The sequence below is a fragment of the Simochromis diagramma genome, unplaced genomic scaffold (assembly GCF_900408965.1).
Source record: "Simochromis diagramma unplaced genomic scaffold, fSimDia1.1 OVJJ01000344.1, whole genome shotgun sequence".
NCBI classification, from domain to species: domain Eukaryota; kingdom Metazoa; phylum Chordata; class Actinopteri; order Cichliformes; family Cichlidae; genus Simochromis; species Simochromis diagramma.
Window position 1 is genome coordinate 5355465 of NW_024387375.1, and position 20672 is coordinate 5376136.

At 41.7% G+C, this 20672-nt stretch overlaps 1 protein-coding gene across 2 annotated transcripts; it reads right to left on the reverse strand.

Moving 5' to 3' along the window:
* Positions 1-396: 396 nt before the first annotated feature.
* LOC120719835 (galaxin-like) lies at positions 397-8052 on the reverse strand. 2 transcript variants are annotated; one of them, XM_040009354.1, is made up of 9 exons: positions 7863-8052; positions 7744-7776; positions 5538-5568; positions 4782-4936; positions 3077-3211; positions 2021-2218; positions 1628-1729; positions 1283-1456; positions 397-996 (listed from the first exon to the last, which is right to left on the reverse strand). In XM_040009354.1, exons 1-9 carry the CDS (start codon positions 7888-7890, stop codon positions 947-949), a joined length of 906 nt encoding a protein of 301 aa, XP_039865288.1. In that variant the 5' UTR covers positions 7891-8052; the 3' UTR covers positions 397-946. The 2 variants fall into 2 exon arrangements, with proteins under 2 accessions (XP_039865288.1, XP_039865289.1); XM_040009355.1 differs by lacking the exons at positions 1628-1729; positions 2021-2218.
* Between the last annotated feature and the right edge of the window lie 12620 nt (positions 8053-20672).

The window sequence follows — 20672 nt, forward strand, 5'->3', positions numbered from 1 at the left end:
AGGTGATGTAAAGATGGGTCTCGAGCTCTGTGTGGCATTTATCTGGGCTCTGATCTGAGGTGCTGTTAACTTGTAATTTCTTAGGTTGGCGACTTGGATGAATTTTTCCTCAGCAGCAGAGGTGACCCTTGGTCTTCTTTTCCTGGGGCGGTCTTCATGTAATCTAATTTGATGGGTTTTTGACTGCACTTGGGGACACAGTCAAAGTTTTATCAGTTTTCCAGACTGACTGACCTTCTGTTCTTAAAGTAATGATGGACTGTTGTTTCTCTTTACTTAGCTGATTGGTTCTTGCCATAATATGAATTCTAACAGTTTTTAAATTAGGGCTGTCAGCTGTGTACCAACCTGACTTCTGCACAGCATAACTAATGGTCCTAACCCCATTAAGAAGGCAAGAAATTTCACAAATGAACCCTGACAAGGCACAACTGTGAAGTGAGAACCATTTCAGGTGACTACATCATGAAGCTCATTGAGAGAAGTCCAAAGATTTGTAGTGCTGTCAACAAAGCAGTGGATGGTTGGTTAAGAAAATGTTTGTATATATAATGTATGTATATAATGTTTGTATGTGTGTATGTACAGATAAGTGGACAATAATAGGTCAAAGCCACAGTTAACTTACCAGTTGGGTTGGAGCACAGGTGCCTGGACACACACACACACACACACACACACACACACACACACACACACACACACACACACACACACACACACACTAAATAAAATAGTATGGACTTTGGACTTGGGTACTGCCAAGCTGACTCTATAGGCAAAGGCAAAAGAGAACTTTTGGGAGCCCTTCTATAGCCACATACTGTGGATAAAAGCATGTTTTTGGTTAACAGACATTTTTTTGTGAACATCTTTTTGGTTTTGTTGTGTTTCTTTGCTTTTTTTGCCCTTGAGTGGCACTTGTCTGTTATTTTCAGTTTAATTATTAATAACTTCCTTCCTTGGAAAACATAACACTTACCTCTTGTTGCATACCTGTGAACATGAAGCACAAAGGATTTTGATTAAAATGATAATATATTAACAATTTTTTATTGCATTTAATCTGATTATAAGTATGTAATGCGATAAGCGATGTGGTCTATGAGTTGATTTCATTACAAATATGATGGAACTGTTCCCAACACTAAAATAAAACTGTATTCAGTTTTCATGATTTAAATATAAAATATAAAATGAAGAGCATACTTTTAAATCGAATTTTAAGATGTGCATTAAGCTGCCTTTGGCAAGTTATGCCATTCAAATATACACGACTTACAGCAAGATGAATTCCTCGGTTGTATTTCAGCACCATCATCCTTCCAGCAGCAACACTCAGCCTTGCTGTTGAACTGGCCTTGATGACAGCACACGTGATCTGGGGAGTTCCTTGTCAGGATCTTCTTATCACTAATTGGACCACAACACAGCTCCTTTTCCACATCATACACCCCTGTGGAAAAGATACAGATATCAAAAACTGAAACACTTGAACTTTAATCATAGCTAAACTAATATGGAGCTTTTTAAAGATGTCTGTATGTTCTTCATTTGGTGAATAATCTTCCTAATCATCTACTGTATATTCAGTGAAATACTTTTCTGTTTTTTCAGCTTCACTTACTTTTGTCACAGCATCTGTGATTCGGTGAACGTTTGTCAATAACAGTTGACTGACAGCATAGTTGTGTGTTTTTGTCATAGGTCTCATTTCCACATAAATGAGCTGTAGTTGAAAAGACAGTCAACACGCTTTCATTACTCACAGTAATTAACATTGGCTTCAGCTATCATACTTCCACAAAGATTTTTTTAAGTATATGCAACATTAAAGACATGGCATATCTAGTGCAGATAGTCTTGAGGGATAAGACTTTTTTTTTAAATTTCTAGTCCATCAAATGACTTTCTTGTCTTGGTCTAACATGTAAAGTATGATGCAAACTGCAAAAACTTTCAGATTTCAGATTTAGATTTTATTAAATCTATTCTACACAGTGCGATATGCTGTGTTGACCTGAAGTGGAGTCCCTGAGACAGCAGGATGAAATCTTTGGGTATACTTCCAGCCTCTTCTCCTCATTTGAACAACAGCACTGAGTCTCGGTGTCATACTGGCTGTGACCACAGCACTGATGGTGACTGGAATCTCTCATCAGAATCATCTTAATATCAGGTGAACCACAACACAACTGCTTGACCCTATCAAAAACATCTGTGAAAAGAAAATATGTTTTGTTTTTTGCTTTCTTAATTTACCTTAACCATAGCTAAGCTGTCAAGCTGCTGCAATGTTGGTAAACCTTTAAGTGTGTGTGTGTTTTCTAATCATGTTTTACTGTATATTCTGTACATTCAGTTTTTATGTCTTGTTGACCTTTTAAATTAAAGTTCATTTAGAAAGTGCCTCATAATAACTTCCCAAACGAGTGCCCTGATGCATCTCATTATGACTGTTTCAAGAGACAATCACTGATTTCAATTCAATCTAGTTATGTCCCTTAGTAATACTTCCACCGTTATATTAGCTTTATACTTGCTAGGGTTCTTGTCCAGACGCTTTTCTTTGCAAGCTCCTTTGACTTAATGGTCATGACAATTTGCATAATAATGATCATGAAACCGCCCTCATGACCCATTGTTAGTCAGTGGTGATAGTGCCTGTCATTATGCAGATGTATTACTTATAAGGTTGGGGAAACCAGCAGTCAGCTGAGACTGAAGAAATCACTTGGATGAGTGACAAAAAGTTTCTCCCAATGAAAATGTTGGCATTCCCTTACCTGAATGATTGAGCATGCATCAAGCCACCACTTAATCATTTTCTCTGCCTTCAGTCATTTCTCTTGATTTCCAAAGCCATCTGATGGTGGCTAGTTATATTCTCGCTTGACACCACCTTGCAGTTTCCTATGTCTTTCAGTTTGCACCTTAACTGAATCTCACGATTTAATACTCAAACAACTACAAATTCACAGACACTCAAAACTTAGTGATGGAGAAAACATAATTCCATATTTACATTGTATACTTTAGAATTGATTTAATGCTTTCCATCAGTGCATCTACTCACCTTTACCACAACACTCAGCCATTGGTGAAGGTTTTGCTATGATGGTTGACTGGCAACATATTTCATTCACTGGATTGTAAGCCTTCAGTTCACAGCAGCTGGATACCTTTTCACTAAGACCCTGTGTAACTCTGGCTGTAAAAACAGGATGCAGACACCAGTACCTTAATGTAACTGCTGAAAGAGTGTTATTACAAGTGCATCAAATCACGATTAGAAAGTTCACAACTTCAAAGAAACTCAGTTCAATCTAAAAACTGTTTTGTTTTCTTTTGCTTCTTTTACTTGAGCAGCATCGAGACAGCCACAGTGCATCTGGAAAATATTCACACCTATGAAACAAGATTGTATCAAGACACAGATATGGGGAAGAGTACAGAAAAATTTCTTCAGCATTGAAGGTCCCAATGAGCACATTAATGGAAGAAGTTTGGAATCACCAGGGCTCTTCTTAAAGTTGGCCGCCCCACCAATCTGAGTGGTCAGGACCTTAGTTAGGGAGGTGACCAAGAACCTGATAATCACTTTCACAGAGCTCCAGTGTTGCAGTGTGGAGAGAGGAGAACCTTCTAGAAGGACAAACATTTCCGCAGCACTCCACTGATTGGGTCTGTCTGGTAGAATGACCAGACAGAAGCCACTCCTCAGCAAAAGGCACATGACAGCCTGCCTGGAGTGGCTGTCCCCTGAAGGACTCTCAGACCACGAGAAACCATTCCCTGGTCTGATGAAACAAAGATTTGCCTCTTTGGCCTGAATGCCAAACATCATATCTGGAGGAAACTAGGCACCACTAATTACTTGGTTAACACCATCACTACAGAAAAGCATGGAGGTGGCAGTATCACGTTGTGTGGATGTTTTTCGGCAGCAGAGACTGGAGAAGGGGCAATGGTTAATTTTCCAACAGGACAACAATCTTAAGCACACAGCCAAGACAGCAAAGGAGTGGCTTTGGGACCAGTATGTGAATATCTTTAATTAGGAAAGTCAGAAACCAGATTTAAATCTAATTGTACATATCTGAAAATGACTGTGTACATATGGTCCCTGTCCAACCCAATGGAGCTTAAGAGTTTCTGGGAAGAATAATATGACAAACTGTCTAAAAATCATACTCAATAAGACTCAATACGGAGCTTCAAATGTATTGAGTGAAGGATGTGAATACTTGTACATGTATATGTTATCATTTATTTTATTTATTTTTAATGAATTTGCAAGAATTTCAGGCAAACTATTTTTCTACTTTGTCACTTTGGGGTGTTAGCTGTAGAATGTTGGGGTGAAAATGAATTTAATCTATTGGTAAAGATTGCAATATGACAAAATGTGGAACAAGTGAAGCGCTATGAATACTTTCCTGATGCACTGTACTTCTGTTTCCTCACATCTCCCCGTACTTTATGATGGTTGCAACAAAATAGTGTAAGCTTTCCCTCTCAACCATCACATCAGCACTGTAGGTGTCTAGCATTTTTTGTTTGCTAAAAAAGAAAAACCTTTATCTGCTTAATACCCATAATGCAAGGTTGAGTGATACACAAATGTTCTCAGAAGTGAGAAAAAGACCTTCAAGTATAGATCTGAATATATGGAAACATATAACCTATTTTAATACCAGCTGATGACTTTTTAATATTACTATTCTATTCATTTTCTTTTTTTTTTTACATTCCAGTTTTCTATCTTATAAATTCATTACCTGTGACAGTGTGTCTGTGTTGCTGTTTACAACAAGTGGCTGTTCCAGGACTGTAAGGCTCATTTCCACAACAAGACAGGCTTGCACCAGGGTGAAGTCTGTTTTCACAGCATGTAGCCTCTTTGATGTCATACCATGTTCCATTACAGTCTTTTCTGAAAAGCATAGATGACCAAAGCCTGGACATTATTGCTGGCAGTCAGATATAAAAGTATATCTTCCTCTGCAGGGAAAACAAGTGGTTTCATTACCTTTATTGTATTTTATTAGTTTGTGGAAGATGCCTTTTGTTTGAACCTAAAAGATACTGCCGGTCAAACTGACAAGTGGTGTCAGAAGTGTGGGCTCTAATGAGTGAAGTGAATATGATGATCAGAAGTGGAAAGATAAATTACTTTAATGAAGTGGATGGTGAAGGTACTACGGCCAATCAACTGGTTAAAGCAGAGGTTAACCCTGAACTGACAGATGTGGTCAAATCGTTAATGCACACTTAAGCAGCAAGAGACCAGAGAATGGACAAATGTTTAGTCATTATGCAGCCATTAAAAAACAAAGGTGGACAAGCATGCAACACCAATTTCAACAAATCCAACTCGTGCCTTTTGTTTGAACAGGCATGACAGCCTCATTTGTTAATTCTTTTCTTGTAGGGAACCTCAGTGACACTCACTGAACAGCACTTAACTTGCAATGATGATCAAATGGTAAAAAATAAGCATCACACATTTTCACAGTAAGGCAGAGGTGACTCACCGATGACAATTATTATTGGAGCCTGCAGGCTCTGTGGACAAGCAAACATTCAAAGCTGTGAGTAATTTGTATTAACAAACTAAAACCCGTTAAATCTATTTTTCTGAATAAATAGATTCAATATTTCCTAATTCAAAGGTTATGCCATGTCATTGTCTAGCGTGATACAATTTGATAAATATTACAAAAGTATCTGTTCAAAAGCAACAATCGACTGCCTTTTTCCACTGTACATTAGTCACGACAAAACCACAGAATAGTGCACAGACAGAGAGAGAGAGGAGGGGAAAGGGTACAGATGGAAACAGAAACCTACAGTGGGGCAAAAAAGTATTTAGTCAGCCACCGATTGTGCAAGTTCCCCCACTTAAAATGATGACAGAGGTCAGTAATTTGCACCAGAGGTACACTTCAACTGTGAGAGACAGAATGTGAAAAAAAAATCCATGAATTCACATGGTAGGATTTGTAAAGAATTTATTCGTAAATCAGGGTGGAAAATAAGTATTTGGTCACCTCAAACAAGGAAAATCTCTGGCTGTCACAGACCTGTAACGTCTTCTGTAAGACGCTTTTCTGTCCCCCCACTCGTTACCTGTATGAATGGCACCTGTTTGAACTCATCATCTGTATAAAAGACACCTGTCCACAGCCTCAAACAGTCAGACTCCAAACGCCGCCATGGCCAAGACCAAAGAGCTTTCGAAGGACACCAGGAAAAGTATTGTAGACCTGCACCAGACTGGGAAGAGTGAATCTACAATAGGCAAGCAGCTTGGTGTGAAAAAATCAACTGTGGGAGCAATCATCAGAAAATGGAAGACATACAAGACCACTGATAATCTCCCTCGATCTGGGGCTCCACGCAAGATCTCATCCCGTGGGGTCAAAATGATCATGAGAACGGTGAGCAAAGATCCCAGAACCACACGAGGGGACCTGGTGAATGACCTGCAGAGAGCTGGGACCAAAGTAACAAAGGTCACCATCAGTAACACACTACAACGGCAGGGAATCAAATCCCGCAGTGCCAGACGTGTTCCGCTGCTGAAGCCAGTGCATGTCCAGGCCCGTCTGAAGTTTGCCAGAGAGCACATGGATGATACAGCAGAGGATTGGGAGAATGTCATGTGGTCAGATGAAACCAAAGTAGAACTTTTTGGTATAAACTCAACTCGTCGTGTTTGGAGGAAGAAGAATACTGAGTTGCATCCCAAGAACACTATACCTACTGTGAAGCATGGGGGTGGAAACATCATGCTATGGGGCTGTTTTTCTGCCAAGGGGACAGGGCGACTGATCCGTGTTAAGGACAGAATGAATGGGGCCATGTATCGTGAGATTTTGAGCCAAAACCTCCTTCCATCAGTGAGAACTTTGAAGATGAAACGAGGCTGGGTCTTCCAACATGACAATGATCCAAAACACACCGCCCGGGCAACAAAGGAGTGGCTCCGTAAGAAGCATTTGAAAGTCCTGGAGTGGCCTAGCCAGTCTCCAGACCTCAACCCCATAGAAAATCTGTGGCGGGAGTTGAAAGTCCGTGTTGCTCGGCGACAGCCCCAAAACATCACTGCTCTCGAGAAGATCTGCATGGAGGAATGGGCCAAAATACCAGCTACTGTGTGTGCAAACCTGGTAAAGACCTATAGTAAACGTTTGACCTCTGTTATTGCCAACAAAGGTTATGTTACAAAGTATTGAGTTGTATTTTTGTTATTGACCAAATACTTATTTTCCACCCTGATTTACGAATAAATTCTTTACAAATCCTACCATGTGGATTCATGGATTTTTTTTTCACATTCTGTCTCTCACAGTTGAAGTGTACCTCTGGTGCAAATTACTGACCTCTGTCATCATTTTAAGTGGGGGAACTTGCACAATCGGTGGCTGACTAAATACTTTTTTGCCCCACTGTAGTTCTTCTGCTGTTGTCTTTTCACATAAAGCCCATTTTAAAATTATTGACGTGAAAAAGCCTAAAGTGGACACACACACATATAAACACTATTTTCGATAGATAGATATATAGATAGATAGATAGATAGATAGATAAAAAATGAATAACAAATAAATACATGCATCCTCTGCGTCCACACACACGCACACACATACAGAGTTCAGGAAACACAATATCTGCACAGTATAAGCTGTATAGAACAAGTGGTCCCTAATTTTCAGGAAAAAAAAAAACCTTACTTACCACAGACAGTGGTGATGCCAAAAATCAGCAAAACTGAAAGACGGGAGATGGAAGCATTATTAACGTAACAATGTTTAATTCAAAATATTCAATTTTGGCAAAGGAATGAAGTAGCCTACCAAAGCCTAGAGCCCAAAGCGAGAACATCTGTAAATGTTTTAGGAAATTCCGACCGCACGTTGTCTCTAAAAGTGAGATGCAAAAGAAGCAAACAGCTCAGTCTAAACTGTTTTAAAACCACACCTCCCCTGTGATATTGCCCAAAAATGGGCAATTAGTCAACACAGAATCAAGGTGGCTTATGCAGACACACACACACACACACACACACACACACACACACACACACACACACACACACACACACACACACACACACACACACACACACACGTTTGCTTAAAAATGTACAGCCATCATAAACCTTCATTTACAACACGGGTTCAGTAATATCAAAGCAGGGTTTTCTCCATACAGGTGATCCAGGTGTTTTGTTTGTTTTTGTTTTTTTTTTCTTTCTCCCCCCCCCCCCCCCTTCTCACCGTCTCTTCTCCCCTTTGGTTTTCTTTCTCTCCCTCTCTTTCTTTCATTCTTTCTCCCTGTCCTATCCCCCAGTCATGCAGTCATGTCTGTCCCGTTTGTAGCAACTGAAAATAAAATAAATTAAAGGTCAATCAAATGGACCAATATGGCAAGGCCATGATGATCCACTTGGTAAAATAAATCCGCTTGGCATCTTTCTTGGCCTTAAGACAACAATTCTGATGGCTAAAGATCCAAACGGGACACAAAAAAATAAAAATAAATAAATAAATATCAAAGCAGGGTAACTAACTTACCTCTGATTTTAAAAAATATATGATGAAGACAAGTTTTAAAATTGTCCATTATGTTCATCTGGGTAGAAAGCGATCTAAATTATAAAATACAAAAGTTTTGGAATGACCAACAAACCCATCTGCACACTTAATGACTGAAAGACTACTCGCCAATACACCAGTCGTGTAGCATATGTGTACAAGAAGACACAAAACAATTAGCACATACTTTTTTTCTTTAAAGAGATCATAGTGTGTGTGCCCATAGGTGTGAATGTGAATGGTTGTCTGTCTCTATGTGTTAGCCTGGTTAGACTGGGGAAATGTTTAGGGTGTACCATGCCTCTCGCCCTAAGACAGCTGGGATAGGCTCCAGCCCCTGCATGACCCTGACAAGGATAAGTGGAAGAGGATGGATGGATGGATCAATTGTACAAGCCAATATCCTTAAATTCCCTATCAAGCATACTGATTGTTTAAAGGTGACACAAGTCAATTCAAATATTTTAGAGAAAGAGGCAAAAATAGACCAAGAAGGGGGATTTTCACATGTTTACACTAAGGAACTCACTCCCCCCAACCATAAATTGTTTGATGTGTGTTAGTGTTTTTTTAAACTCTGTGCTCCATGGTTGGTTGGGTGGTTGGTTGGTTGGTAGTTTTAGGTCAGGGGTGGGCAACTCCAGGCCTCGAGGGCCGGTGTCCTGCAGGTTTTAGATGTGCCCTTGATCCAACCTGATTTAAATGGCTAAATGACCTTCTCAACATGTCTTGAGGTTCTCCAGAGACCTGGTAATGAACTAATCTCTTAAACTGCAAGATGGCGCCGGTGTGCATGGCTGACCGTCCTCGACCTCGTCTGCGCATCGGCGTAGTACTCCTTGTTGTTTTATCTTTGGTTTTATGTTCTCTAGGTGATTGTACGCTAATAACTTATGATAGAGACACGCTCCTGAATCTTCGGTTCTCCTGTTCTCAACGACTGGACAGCCTTGGGACCGCGGGTGCTGCTATCCCCCTGATGCCTGTCTCCCCCACCAATGTGACCTACTTACCCCTTCCCATGCTCCGCAGGAAACGTTTCAGGAAACGGGGTAGAAGGAGTGGTGTCCGTGTCCGCTTCAAGGCTTATATCAGAGCCATGGCTACGGATTACCCTTCTACAAGCCGTGAGCTATCTCGTTTCATCCACTATCTCAGTAGCCGCTTTGCGGCTAGATTGCTAACCCACCGTTGGATATGCTCCGTCGGCCTTCAAACCTACTCTGCCTGCCCAGTGGCTTACCACTCTGCTCGATCTTGGATAACACCGCCTGGCCGTGGTGTTCAACATAACAACCTTAGCACCTTGCGACGGGCTACTACTAAGGACTTGGCTCCTCGGACTCGGATGGCCTTATTTAATGTTAGGTCTCTTTCAAATAAGGCCTTCCTCCTAAATGACTTTTTTCTCACCACGGGACTGGATGTTCTATTCCTGACGGAGACATGAACTTCTCCGGGTGAGTTCATCCCCTTCTCTGAGCTTCTCCCTCCTGACTGTGCCTTCTTTAGCTCACCTAGGCTAAATGGTAGAGGTGGTGGCTTAGCCTCGGTTTTTAAAAATAAACATGAAGCACGGCTGCTACCCTCCCCAACCTATTCCAGCTTTGAAGCTCAGCTATTGGAATTGACTGGCTCTCGGACTACTCTGTGTGTTGTGGCTTATCGTCTGCCTAAATAACATAAGATGTTTATCTCTGAATTTGCTGACTTTTTGGGATCCATTCTTTTTAAATATGGTTCTGTTATTATTTCTGGTGATTTTAACATTCATGTCTGCTGTATGGATGACCAATTGGCTAAAGATTTTCTTGCACTGACTGACTCTTTTAATCTTATTCAGTGGGTGAATGAGCCTACCCATGTTAAAGGCCACACCCTTGATTTGGTTTTTTCATTTAATGTGGATATTTGCATTAAGGAAATTAGAAATACTGGACTTTCTGATCATTCCCCGGTTATCTTCGATGTTGACCTGGGCAACACTGGACAATACTTAGAGGCTCCTCTTTACCCTATGCGTACTATTAATGCTGATACTGTGGTCAACTTTTCTACGTCTTTTGTGAACTCCCCATTTATTATGCTGGATTGTTTTACTCCACACACGCTTGAGAATTTTACTAATACTCTTTTAACTACCTGTTCCTCGATTCTTAGCATTGTTGCACCTATCAAAATGAAACGCCCCAGAACTTACTCACAATGTTGGTTAAATGATTCTGTTTGTGCTTTACGACGTATATGTCGGCGGGATGAGAGGAAGTGGAGGAATGATAGACTCCAGTCATCATATGACATTTTACGTATTAGCCGCTCGAAGTTCCAAACTGCTGCCAGAATGGCTAAAGCAGCTTTTCTCTCTAAAATTATTACCACTAATGGTGATAACCCTCGAATTCTATTTAAAATTTTCAACTCTGTGGTGAACCCCCGTCCCTCTATGCCACTGCCGTGCTCCCCGGGTCTTTGTGAAAAATTTTCAAACTATTTTTTAGATAAAGTTTTATCTCTTAAATCTACTCTTCCTTTGGTGACTGATAGTATGTCTATTCCTGATTGTTCTGCTACTCTTTATCAATTTGAACCCGTTTCACTCTCTACCCTGAAGCGTCTAATTGATAAACTGAACAATACTAATTCTGTACATGATGTTCTTCCATCCCGTATAGTCAAGGATTGTTTTAATGCAATTGGACCTTGTTTATTGTCCATATTGAACTTTTCCTTGCTTTCTGGCTATGTACCTTCAGCTCTCAAACATGCTATAATTCAACCTGTTCTAAAAAAAAAGGAACCTTGATCATAGTGATTTTGCCAACTATAGGCCGATTTCTAAGCTTCCCTTCCTGGCTAAAATTCTTGAGAAGGTGGTTCTGCTTCAATTGCAGACCTTCCTGGATGAGAATAATATAAATGATAAATTTCAATCGGCCTTCAAACAACATCACAGCACTGAATCAGCGCTGCTTCGTGTTTTCAATGATCTTTTACTAATGGCTGACAATGGACGCCCCTCTGTCCTAGTGCTATTGGATCTTTCATCGGCATTTGACATGGTTGACCACAACATCCTATTGGCGAGACTAGAGCACACTGTAGGCATTAAGGGCGCTGCCTTGGATTGGTTTAAATCTTACCTCTCCAATCGGCTCTCTTCGGTACATTTGGCCACATCCTCTTCTTCGGCTGTACCTGTTTGCTGTGGTGTCCCCCAGGGATCTGTGTTAGGCCCTACCCTTTTCTCATTGTACATGCTTCCCTTAAGTGCTATCTTTGAGAAATACCACATTGCTTTTCACTATTATGCGGATGATATCCAGATCTATTTTGAGTTAAACGATGATCTTGCTCTGTCTTTGAATAGCTTTCGAGAATGCATGTGTGAGGTCAAGAAATGGCTTTTGGCAAATACTCTTATCCTCAATGATAAGAAAACTGAAATTATGATTTTTGGTAGTAATGCCCTTCGTGCCAAACTTCGGGATGCCTTTGGTTTTCTCACTAGTTCTTTCTCTGACACTGTTAGGAATCTGGGTGTCTTATTTGACAGCTCATTTAAACTTGATAAACAAGTGTCTGCTGTTGTCAGATCCAGTTTTTACCAGCTTCGCCTTATTTCTAAGACCAGGCACTATATCCCGTATAAAGACCTAGAAAAGCTCATCCACGCCTTTGTAATGTCAAGGCTTGATTACTGCAATTCACTTTATTGTGGTCTCCACTCTTCCCTTTTACATAGATTACAGACAGTTCAGAATGCTGCAGCACGCATTCTAACTAAAACCAAGAAGTTTGCCCACATTACTCCTGTCCTTGCTGATCTGCACTGGTTGCCTGTCAAATATCGTATTCAATTTAAAATTTTGTTGTTTACTTTTAAAATTACCAATAACACTGCACCAAGCTATCTTAAGGAACTTTTAAACCCATATGCTCCTGCTAGGGCTTTAAGGTCATCCTCACAGTTACTGTTGGTTCAGCCCAGATCTCGACTGAAATCTAGAGGTGATCGATCGTTTGCTCTAGTTGCACCGGAGCTGTGGAACAATCTCCTGATTGGCATCCGGGCGTCTGATTCTATTCATTCTTTTAAATCACGGCTAAAAACATATCTTTTTAAACTTGCCTTTTCTACCAGTTAAATGCTGGCTTGCTTGCAGTGACCTATTGACCTATTGTATTGTATTGTATTAAATTCTCTGCTATCTTTCCATTATTGGTGTCTTTTATCATGGTGGTACAGTCTTACCCTGTGTCAGTTTTGGCCGGCGGTCATAGGTTCTGTCCAATAATATGACGCGAGAATGGCGTAAAAGACATCCATGGATTGGCACTTTATTAAAGAAGGAGCATGATAACAGCACAAACACTAACTACAACTAAACAAAATGGCTTCCTTTTATACTCTACCTCTTCAGGTGAGTATCCGGAATAGCCCAAGTATGGGGGTTAACTAATCAAAATGAACACATAACCCTCCACACAAACAAACATACAATAACATTAAAGCACATCACAAACATATACATATTTCCAACACATACTATAAACAAACCAATAACATAAGCTTCACCCATTTCTATCTAAATTAAAACCCTCTTTATCCATACTACCTAACCTGGCACACTGGTCTGCTCCAAGAGCTCTTAAACAGGTGATTGAGCCGCTTTCACTCTTTTGCTCCACATCCTGCAAGAAGCAACTACGACAGGTGAGTACCTTTACAAGTTCTCATTCCACATATGTTTAGGTTATTGATACATGATTAACTGCAAGCAGCTCTAACTTTGGCTCTTCTCCGACACAGGTAGGATGGCCAGTCCCACTGTCCCTTTTCCGTTCCAAGCTGTCAATTTAATCATATGTCAAATAACCTAATAAAAGACTCCAAAAGAACTAATGTGTTTTCTTTATTACCCTATTTTAAATTCCCAATCCAACAGTTTATTATTAACAATACCAACCAGGTAATGGAACCCCTGGTCTCCATTACATTTCCTCCCCCCTTCTCCTTAGACTACTGTACTTCAATCTTCATACATACGTGAAAGACAGTCTGCAACACAGTTAGATTTGCCTGGACGATACCGCACTGTGAAATCATAGGGTTGCAATGACAAATACCATCTCGCAACACGCATGTTGGTCTCCTTCATCTTGTGCAGCCACTGAAGGGCACGGTGGTCTGTCTCCAGGGTGAAATGTCTGCCTAGAAGATAGTACCTCAGTGACTCCACCGCCCACTTCATAGCAAGACACTCCTTTTCCACGGTGGAGTATCTCGACTCTCTGTCCTGAAGCTTTCTGCTGAGGAAAACAACCGGGCGCCTCACTCCCTCCACCTCCTGCAGCAGCACGGCTCCCAAGCCTACTCCAGAAGCATCTGTCTGCAGTGTGAAAGGCTGAGCAAAATCCGGGCTGTGTAGAACAGAATCACTTGTGATGGCTGACTTAAGGTCAATGAAAGCTCTGTCACAGTCTTTTGTCCACTTGACCTTATTCGGCGCCGACGCTTTTGTCAAATACGTGAGGTGCTGCCCTCTCTGCAAAGTGGGGGATGAATTTACTGTACCAGCCCACTAAGCCTATAAATGCCCGCACCTTCTTCTTGGTTGTAGGAACTGGATATGCATGGATTGCCTCCATTTTCCCCACCTGAGGCTTCACCTGTCCATGTCCAACCACATATCCAAGGTACTCCACCTGCGTCTGTGCGATCTTACACTTGTGAGGATTGATAGTAAGACCAGCAGATTTGATTAGCTTTAAAACGCGTCGCAGGTGAGCCACATGCTGCTCCCAGGTTTGACTAAATATCACAACATCATCTAGGTATGCTGCAGCAAAGTCTGACACATCCCTCAAGACCTGGTCCATCAGCCGCTGAAACGTTGCTGGTGCCCCTTGGAGACCAAACGGCATCACCCTGAACTGAAACAGCCCAAACGGGGTTTTGAAGGCCGTCAGTTCCTTTGCCTCTGGAGCTAGGGCCACCTGCCAGTAGCCCTTGCTTAGGTCAAGAGTGGTAATGAACTTACTTCTCCCCACCCTTTCCAAGAGCTCATCAATACGAGGCATTGGATAGGGGTCAAACTTTGAGACAGAGTTGAGATATCTCAAGTCAATGCAAAACCTCAATGTTCCATCCTTTTTCGGGACCAGAATAATTGGGCTGCACCCTTCACTTGCTGATGTTTCAATTATCCCAAGTGACAACATTAGGTCGATTTCTTTCTTCAGCTGTGAAACCAGGAGTTCAGGAATCCTATAGAATTTTCTACGGGGTGGAGCATTATCCCTCAAGTGGACTTTGTGTTGTACCAGTTTTGTAAAACCAGGTTTTTCCTGGAACAAATTTGGATCCAGAAGAGCCCTTAAATCTCCCTGCTGGGAGGGCTTAAGATGGGCCAGTGACACTAAACATGGCCCTGATTTGCCTGTGGGAAAAAACTGTTCTCCCTCCTCTTCGTCCTTGACTACCCGAACAAGACAATGCTGTTTTACCTGCTGCATGGACTGCATTGGCGGTTGCTGCTGCTGCGTGATGGGTTGCTGCTGCTGCTGCTGCGTGAATTCTTTTAACAGGTTAATATGGAAGACCTGATGTTTCTTCCTCCTGTCAGGCATGTACAGCTCATAGTTAACATTGCCAAGACGTTTTGTAATTTTGTAGGGGCCTTGCCACCTGGCTAGCAGTTTGCTGTCTGTCGTAGGAAGCAACAGCAACACATGCTGTCCTGGTTGGAATGTTCTTTCCCTGGCCTTCTTGTCATACCAGGTTTTCTGCTTGTTTTGAGCCACTTTCATGTTTTGCTGTGCCAGTATTGTCATTTGTTCTAGTCTCTCTCTCATTTTCAGCACATAAGCTATTACATTATCTCCATCAGGCTCTGGATTCTCCCATTGTTCTTTCAGCAGGTCGAGTGGACCTCTCACTTGACGGCCATAAAGCAGTTCAAATGGTGAAAATCCTGTAGAGGCCTGTGGCACTTCGTGATAGGCAAACAACAAGTAAGGCAGCCACTGATCCCAGTCTGAGCCAGTCTCTGTTACAAATTTGCGCAGCATGTTCTTTAGTGTCTGGTTAAAACGCTCTACTAGTCCATCTGACTGGGGGTGGTAAGGTGTGGTTTTAATACCTTTTATGCCAAGTAATCTATATACCTGCTGTAGAAATTTAGACTGGAAATTTGTGCCACAGTCTGTCAGGACCTCTTTAGCTATACCTACTCTAGAAAACAACTGCAGGAGACAATTGGCAACCTGTCTCGCTTTCACTGTAGATTTTTCAGGTTTCGCCCATTTGTAAAACATATCTTTTAATCGCACATAAAGTTCTCTTGGAGTTTCACCTGGGTGAATATCCAGGGCTCGAAACCTTCTTCTGTATGTGTCAGCAGTTATTTCGTATTTAGCAAGAATGGCATCTTTTACTTTATCATAGACTTCCGAATCAGCAATGTCCATATGCACATAAGCACTACGTGCTTTACCAGTGAGCAGAGGTACTAGTCGAACAGCCCATTCTTCTCTCGGCCAACGGCAGACTTGAGCCATTCTCTCAAAAGTAGTGAGAAAATGCTCAATATCATCATCTGGAGTGAGTGGCAACAACTTGGGATCTCTCTGGTGAAATGGTTCCTGTCTTGGCAGAGACCACATCTGCTGACCAGTCAGACTAGGCCCCTCATCAGGTTCACTTCCCTCCTCGATTTGGTTGTCCTCTTGTTCCTGCTGCTGTTCTGTCATTTCTTTTACTTGAACTTGCATTTGCTGAAACTGATGTTGCATACTTTTCCATCTTTGTTCTTGTCGGGCTGATTCTCTGTCCATTCTCTGGTCTCTTGTTGCTTGAGACTGCATCAATGATTTCACCAGAGCTGTCAGTTCATCCAGTCTATCGCCAGGTTTAACTCCTGCTTTAGCCACTGGATCAGCTGTAGCACCTTCACCATCCTCTGCCACTTCATTACTGTCATTCTTCTTTCCACTTCTCGTCATCATATTTCCCTCATTCATTAGAGGCAGCACTCCTGACACCACTTGTCAGTTTTGGCCGGCGGTCATAGGTTCTGTCCAATAATATGACGCGAGACTGGAGTAAAAGACATCCATGGATTGGCACTTTATTAAAGAAGGAGCATGATAAGAGCACAAACACTAACCACAACTAAACAAAATGGCTTCCTTTTATACTCTACCTCTTCAGGTGAGCATCCGGAATAGCCCAAGTATGGGGGTTAACTAATCAAAATGAACACATAACCCTCCACACAAACAAACATACAATAACATTAAAGCACATCACAAACATATACATAATTCCAACACATACTATAAACAAACCAATAACATAAGCTTCACCCATTTCTATCTAAATTAAAACCCTCTTTATCCATACTACCTAACCTGGCACACTGGTCTGCTCCAAGAGCTCTTAAACAGGTGATTGAGCCGCTTTCACTCTTTTGCTCCACATCCTGCAAGAAGCAACTACGACAGGTGAGTACCTTTACAAGTTCTCATTCCACATATGTTTAGGTTATTGATACATGATTAACTGCAAGCAGCTCTAACTTTGGCTCTTCTCCGACACAGGTAGGATGGCCAGTCCCACTGTCCCTTTTCCGTTCCAAGCTGTCAATTTAATCGTATGTCAAATAACCTAATAAAAGACTCCAAAAGAACTAATGTGTTTTCTTTATTACCCTATTTTAAATTCCCAATCCAACAGTTTATTATTAACAATACCAACCAGGTAATGTAACCCCTGGTCTCCATTACACCCTGCTATAATCTATGTGCTGCAGTTTACTCTTATTGGTGGCTTTTATCTGTGAACATAATCCGTTACTTTTATGTATTTGATGTTAATGTGTGAACTGTTTTATTTTTTATTGTTTTATGTAAAGCACTTTGGTATGCCCAAGGCTTTTAAATGTGCTCTATAAATAAAGATTGTTGTTGCTGCTGTTGTTGTTGTTGTTGTTGTTGTAATCATTTGATTCAGGTGTGTAGACCCAGGGTCATATCTAAAACCTGCAGGACACCGGCCCTCAAGACCTGGAGTTGCCCACCCCTGTTTTAGGTGGACTACACCTCATGCGGATCTCACTATGGGTTCCAGCTTTTGGCCCACGCACCTGCAAGCAGTTACTCATCTGTGGCTCATTATCCTGCAACTCCTGGCCACTATTTAAGGCAGTGGCTCAAGACTTTTTGTCGCTGGATTGTTGTACAGCTCACATTAGTGTAGCCCTCGCCCCAACTGTCTCTCTTATTTCCTTGTGATTTCCTGGTTTTGATCTCGTTTTTTTTATTTTTTTTTTATTGTATATAGATTTCCTGGACTCATTCTTGTTTCCCACCCCTGGATTCCTGAGTGTGGGTGTTTGGCAGAGTGACATGGCGTATCAAAAGTGGAGCGTGGTGTCGGTCTCCCTACATCCCGTGGATTCCTGGAACCCCCGACTCCCTCACATTTGTATCTTGCTCACTTAGTGTTTGCAAATAATCCTTCATTGCACTTTTTCCCTTGAGTCAGTCCTGACAGATGCACTTGATATGTGGGCGATTGTGGCTCAAGAGTTGGGAGTTCGCCTTGTAATTGGAAGGTTGCCGGTTTGAGCCCCGGCTTGGACAGTCTTGGTCGTTGTGTCCTTGGGCAACACACTTCACCAGTTACCTACTGGTGGTGGTCAGAGGGCCCGGTGGCGCCAGTGTCCGACAGCCTTGCCTCTGTCAGTGCACCCCAGGGTGGCTGTGGCTTTGGGGTCCTTAGGGACTAGTAAAGCGCTATACAAATACAGGCCATTTATCATTTGTGGAGCATGGAACCTCTTTTACAATATCCATGTTTATTTAGCTTTTTGTGTTTAAACTGCTCATCAGTTCACATCACAGTAATGAGAACAAACACTCTGTGGCCATTTAAACTATGAGGGATGATTATGGTAAGAAAGAGGCAAAAAAAAGTAAGACTGTGATCAAATGATTTTTTTCTAACTTATGCTTTAGATCTGTTATGGATATTGTTAGAGAAATAATGATCTCAGTTCTCAGGTCAGCAGCCAAAATATCTCAATCTCTTTTGAAGATTGCTCAGTCATCATGTCAGCCTCCCGCACAGGCTGAGATATGGGGAAGGCTGCCTGCTACACCAAAATTTAGTAGGTCATTAGTAATAGAACTTGGCTGAATGCTGAGGTGGCAATTCAGCAATTTGATTCATGTTACAGCAGCTCAGGGTGAATGAACATGGTGCAATAAAAGTAGTTTTAGAAGTACTTTTTTACAATGAACTTTTACTTAAATTTACTTGAGTTGGGTTAGGGGTTGCCACTAAATTTTATTCAGGTGTGTTGCAGCAGGGACACATTGAAAAGTTTCAGGACACCAGCCCTCGAGGACTGGAGTTTTTGGACTGTATGAAATGAATAAAACTAAAGATATTAAATTTTTTTTAAAGAATCTAGGTTATATACATGTGAGAAAAAATCTAAGAAATGTGGATAAATGTATATATAAAACTTAACAATAAGTAAGGAAAAACTGTACAGGAACACAAGAGGTGTAATCCTTCACTGCTCACATTAACTCTGTGGATAAAAACATCAACTTCACCAGGGAAGACACATAGGATAACTGTTTGCCATTCCTGGACTGTGCCGTGTACATTGAAGGGAATGGAGACCTCAAATTGAAATTTATCGGAAGCCCACGCACACACGGACCAGGACCTCCTCTTTGACTCCCACCACCCTCTGGAACACAAACTTTGAGTAATCAGGACCCTACACCACCGGGCAGAACATGTTCCCTTTAAGCCTGAAGGGAAAAAGACGGAACACACACATGTGAAGAAAGCTCTTAAAACATCAAGTCAGCAAAGAGGCACAGAAAAGAAGATCAGACACCAGCGAGGGAGGATAAGAAGGACAAACACAACAACATTGTCATTCCCTATGTAGCCGGTGTATCAGAAAAACTCAGGAGAATCTCCTCCAAGCACGACATCCCAGTATACTTCAGACCCAGCAACACACTCAGACAAAAACTGGTTCATCCCAAAGGTAAATCTCCTAAACACAAACTTAACAAGGTAGTGTATGCTGTAGTGTAGCGAGAAATGCCCAGAAATCAAACAGCCACTTCATAAACGCACGGCACAACATAGAGGAGCCACCTCCAGGGACAAGACTCGGCTGTTCATCTGCATCTAAAGGACAAAGGTCACTCTTTCAAGGATGCCAATGTTCACATTTTGGACAGAGAGGACAGATGGTTTGAAAGAGGAGTGAAAGAAGCCATTTATGTCCACTGTGAGCGACCATCTTTGAACAGAGACGGTGGTTTACGACACCAACTCTCTGCCATCTATAATCCAGTTTTGAGATCCTTTCCAGATGCCTCAACTCCCACTCACATCCTGGGCCATCTGACCTCAGGAAATTCCATGATAAGGTGGGGTTAGGTTTCACAATGAGCTCACCCAAAACCTTGGCTGATTGTGACCTACACCCATTTTCACGCCTTGGCTCATGTGATTAGGCAGAGGATCATTAGGGGGTCTATTGTCCCTCTTCGGGGGAAACTCCCACAGGGCTTAAATCTGGGACTCTCCACCATTTGACCCTAGAACTGAAGAAGCTTCTCAGACAAGAGGTGAAACATCTTCAAGCGATTTAAAGAAGTCCAGACGCTTTCCTATCCAAGCTCCTTAGACTACAATGACCTGGATGACTGAGAAATTTCACAGACATATGTACAGGATCTTTGGAAATAGAGAGAGGTCGAGTGGGAAGCACTTGGCTGAGTGGCTGAATTCTGTTTGTCTGGTGTCTTACCTTTGTGCAGAGATGGAGTTGTTCAGCAAATGCAGTTTTATTGCACTGAAATAAACTTTTGGAACCAAGACAGGCAAAGTTAAAACAGAATTCATGCCACAAAATCTTTTTCTAGGGGGAGAACAGTGCTTGGTGTCAGTGGGTGGAGTCACAGATGATGGAAACGATGCTTTGCTGAGACGTCGTTTGTGCACGACATCCTGGATAGATGGAGAAGTCC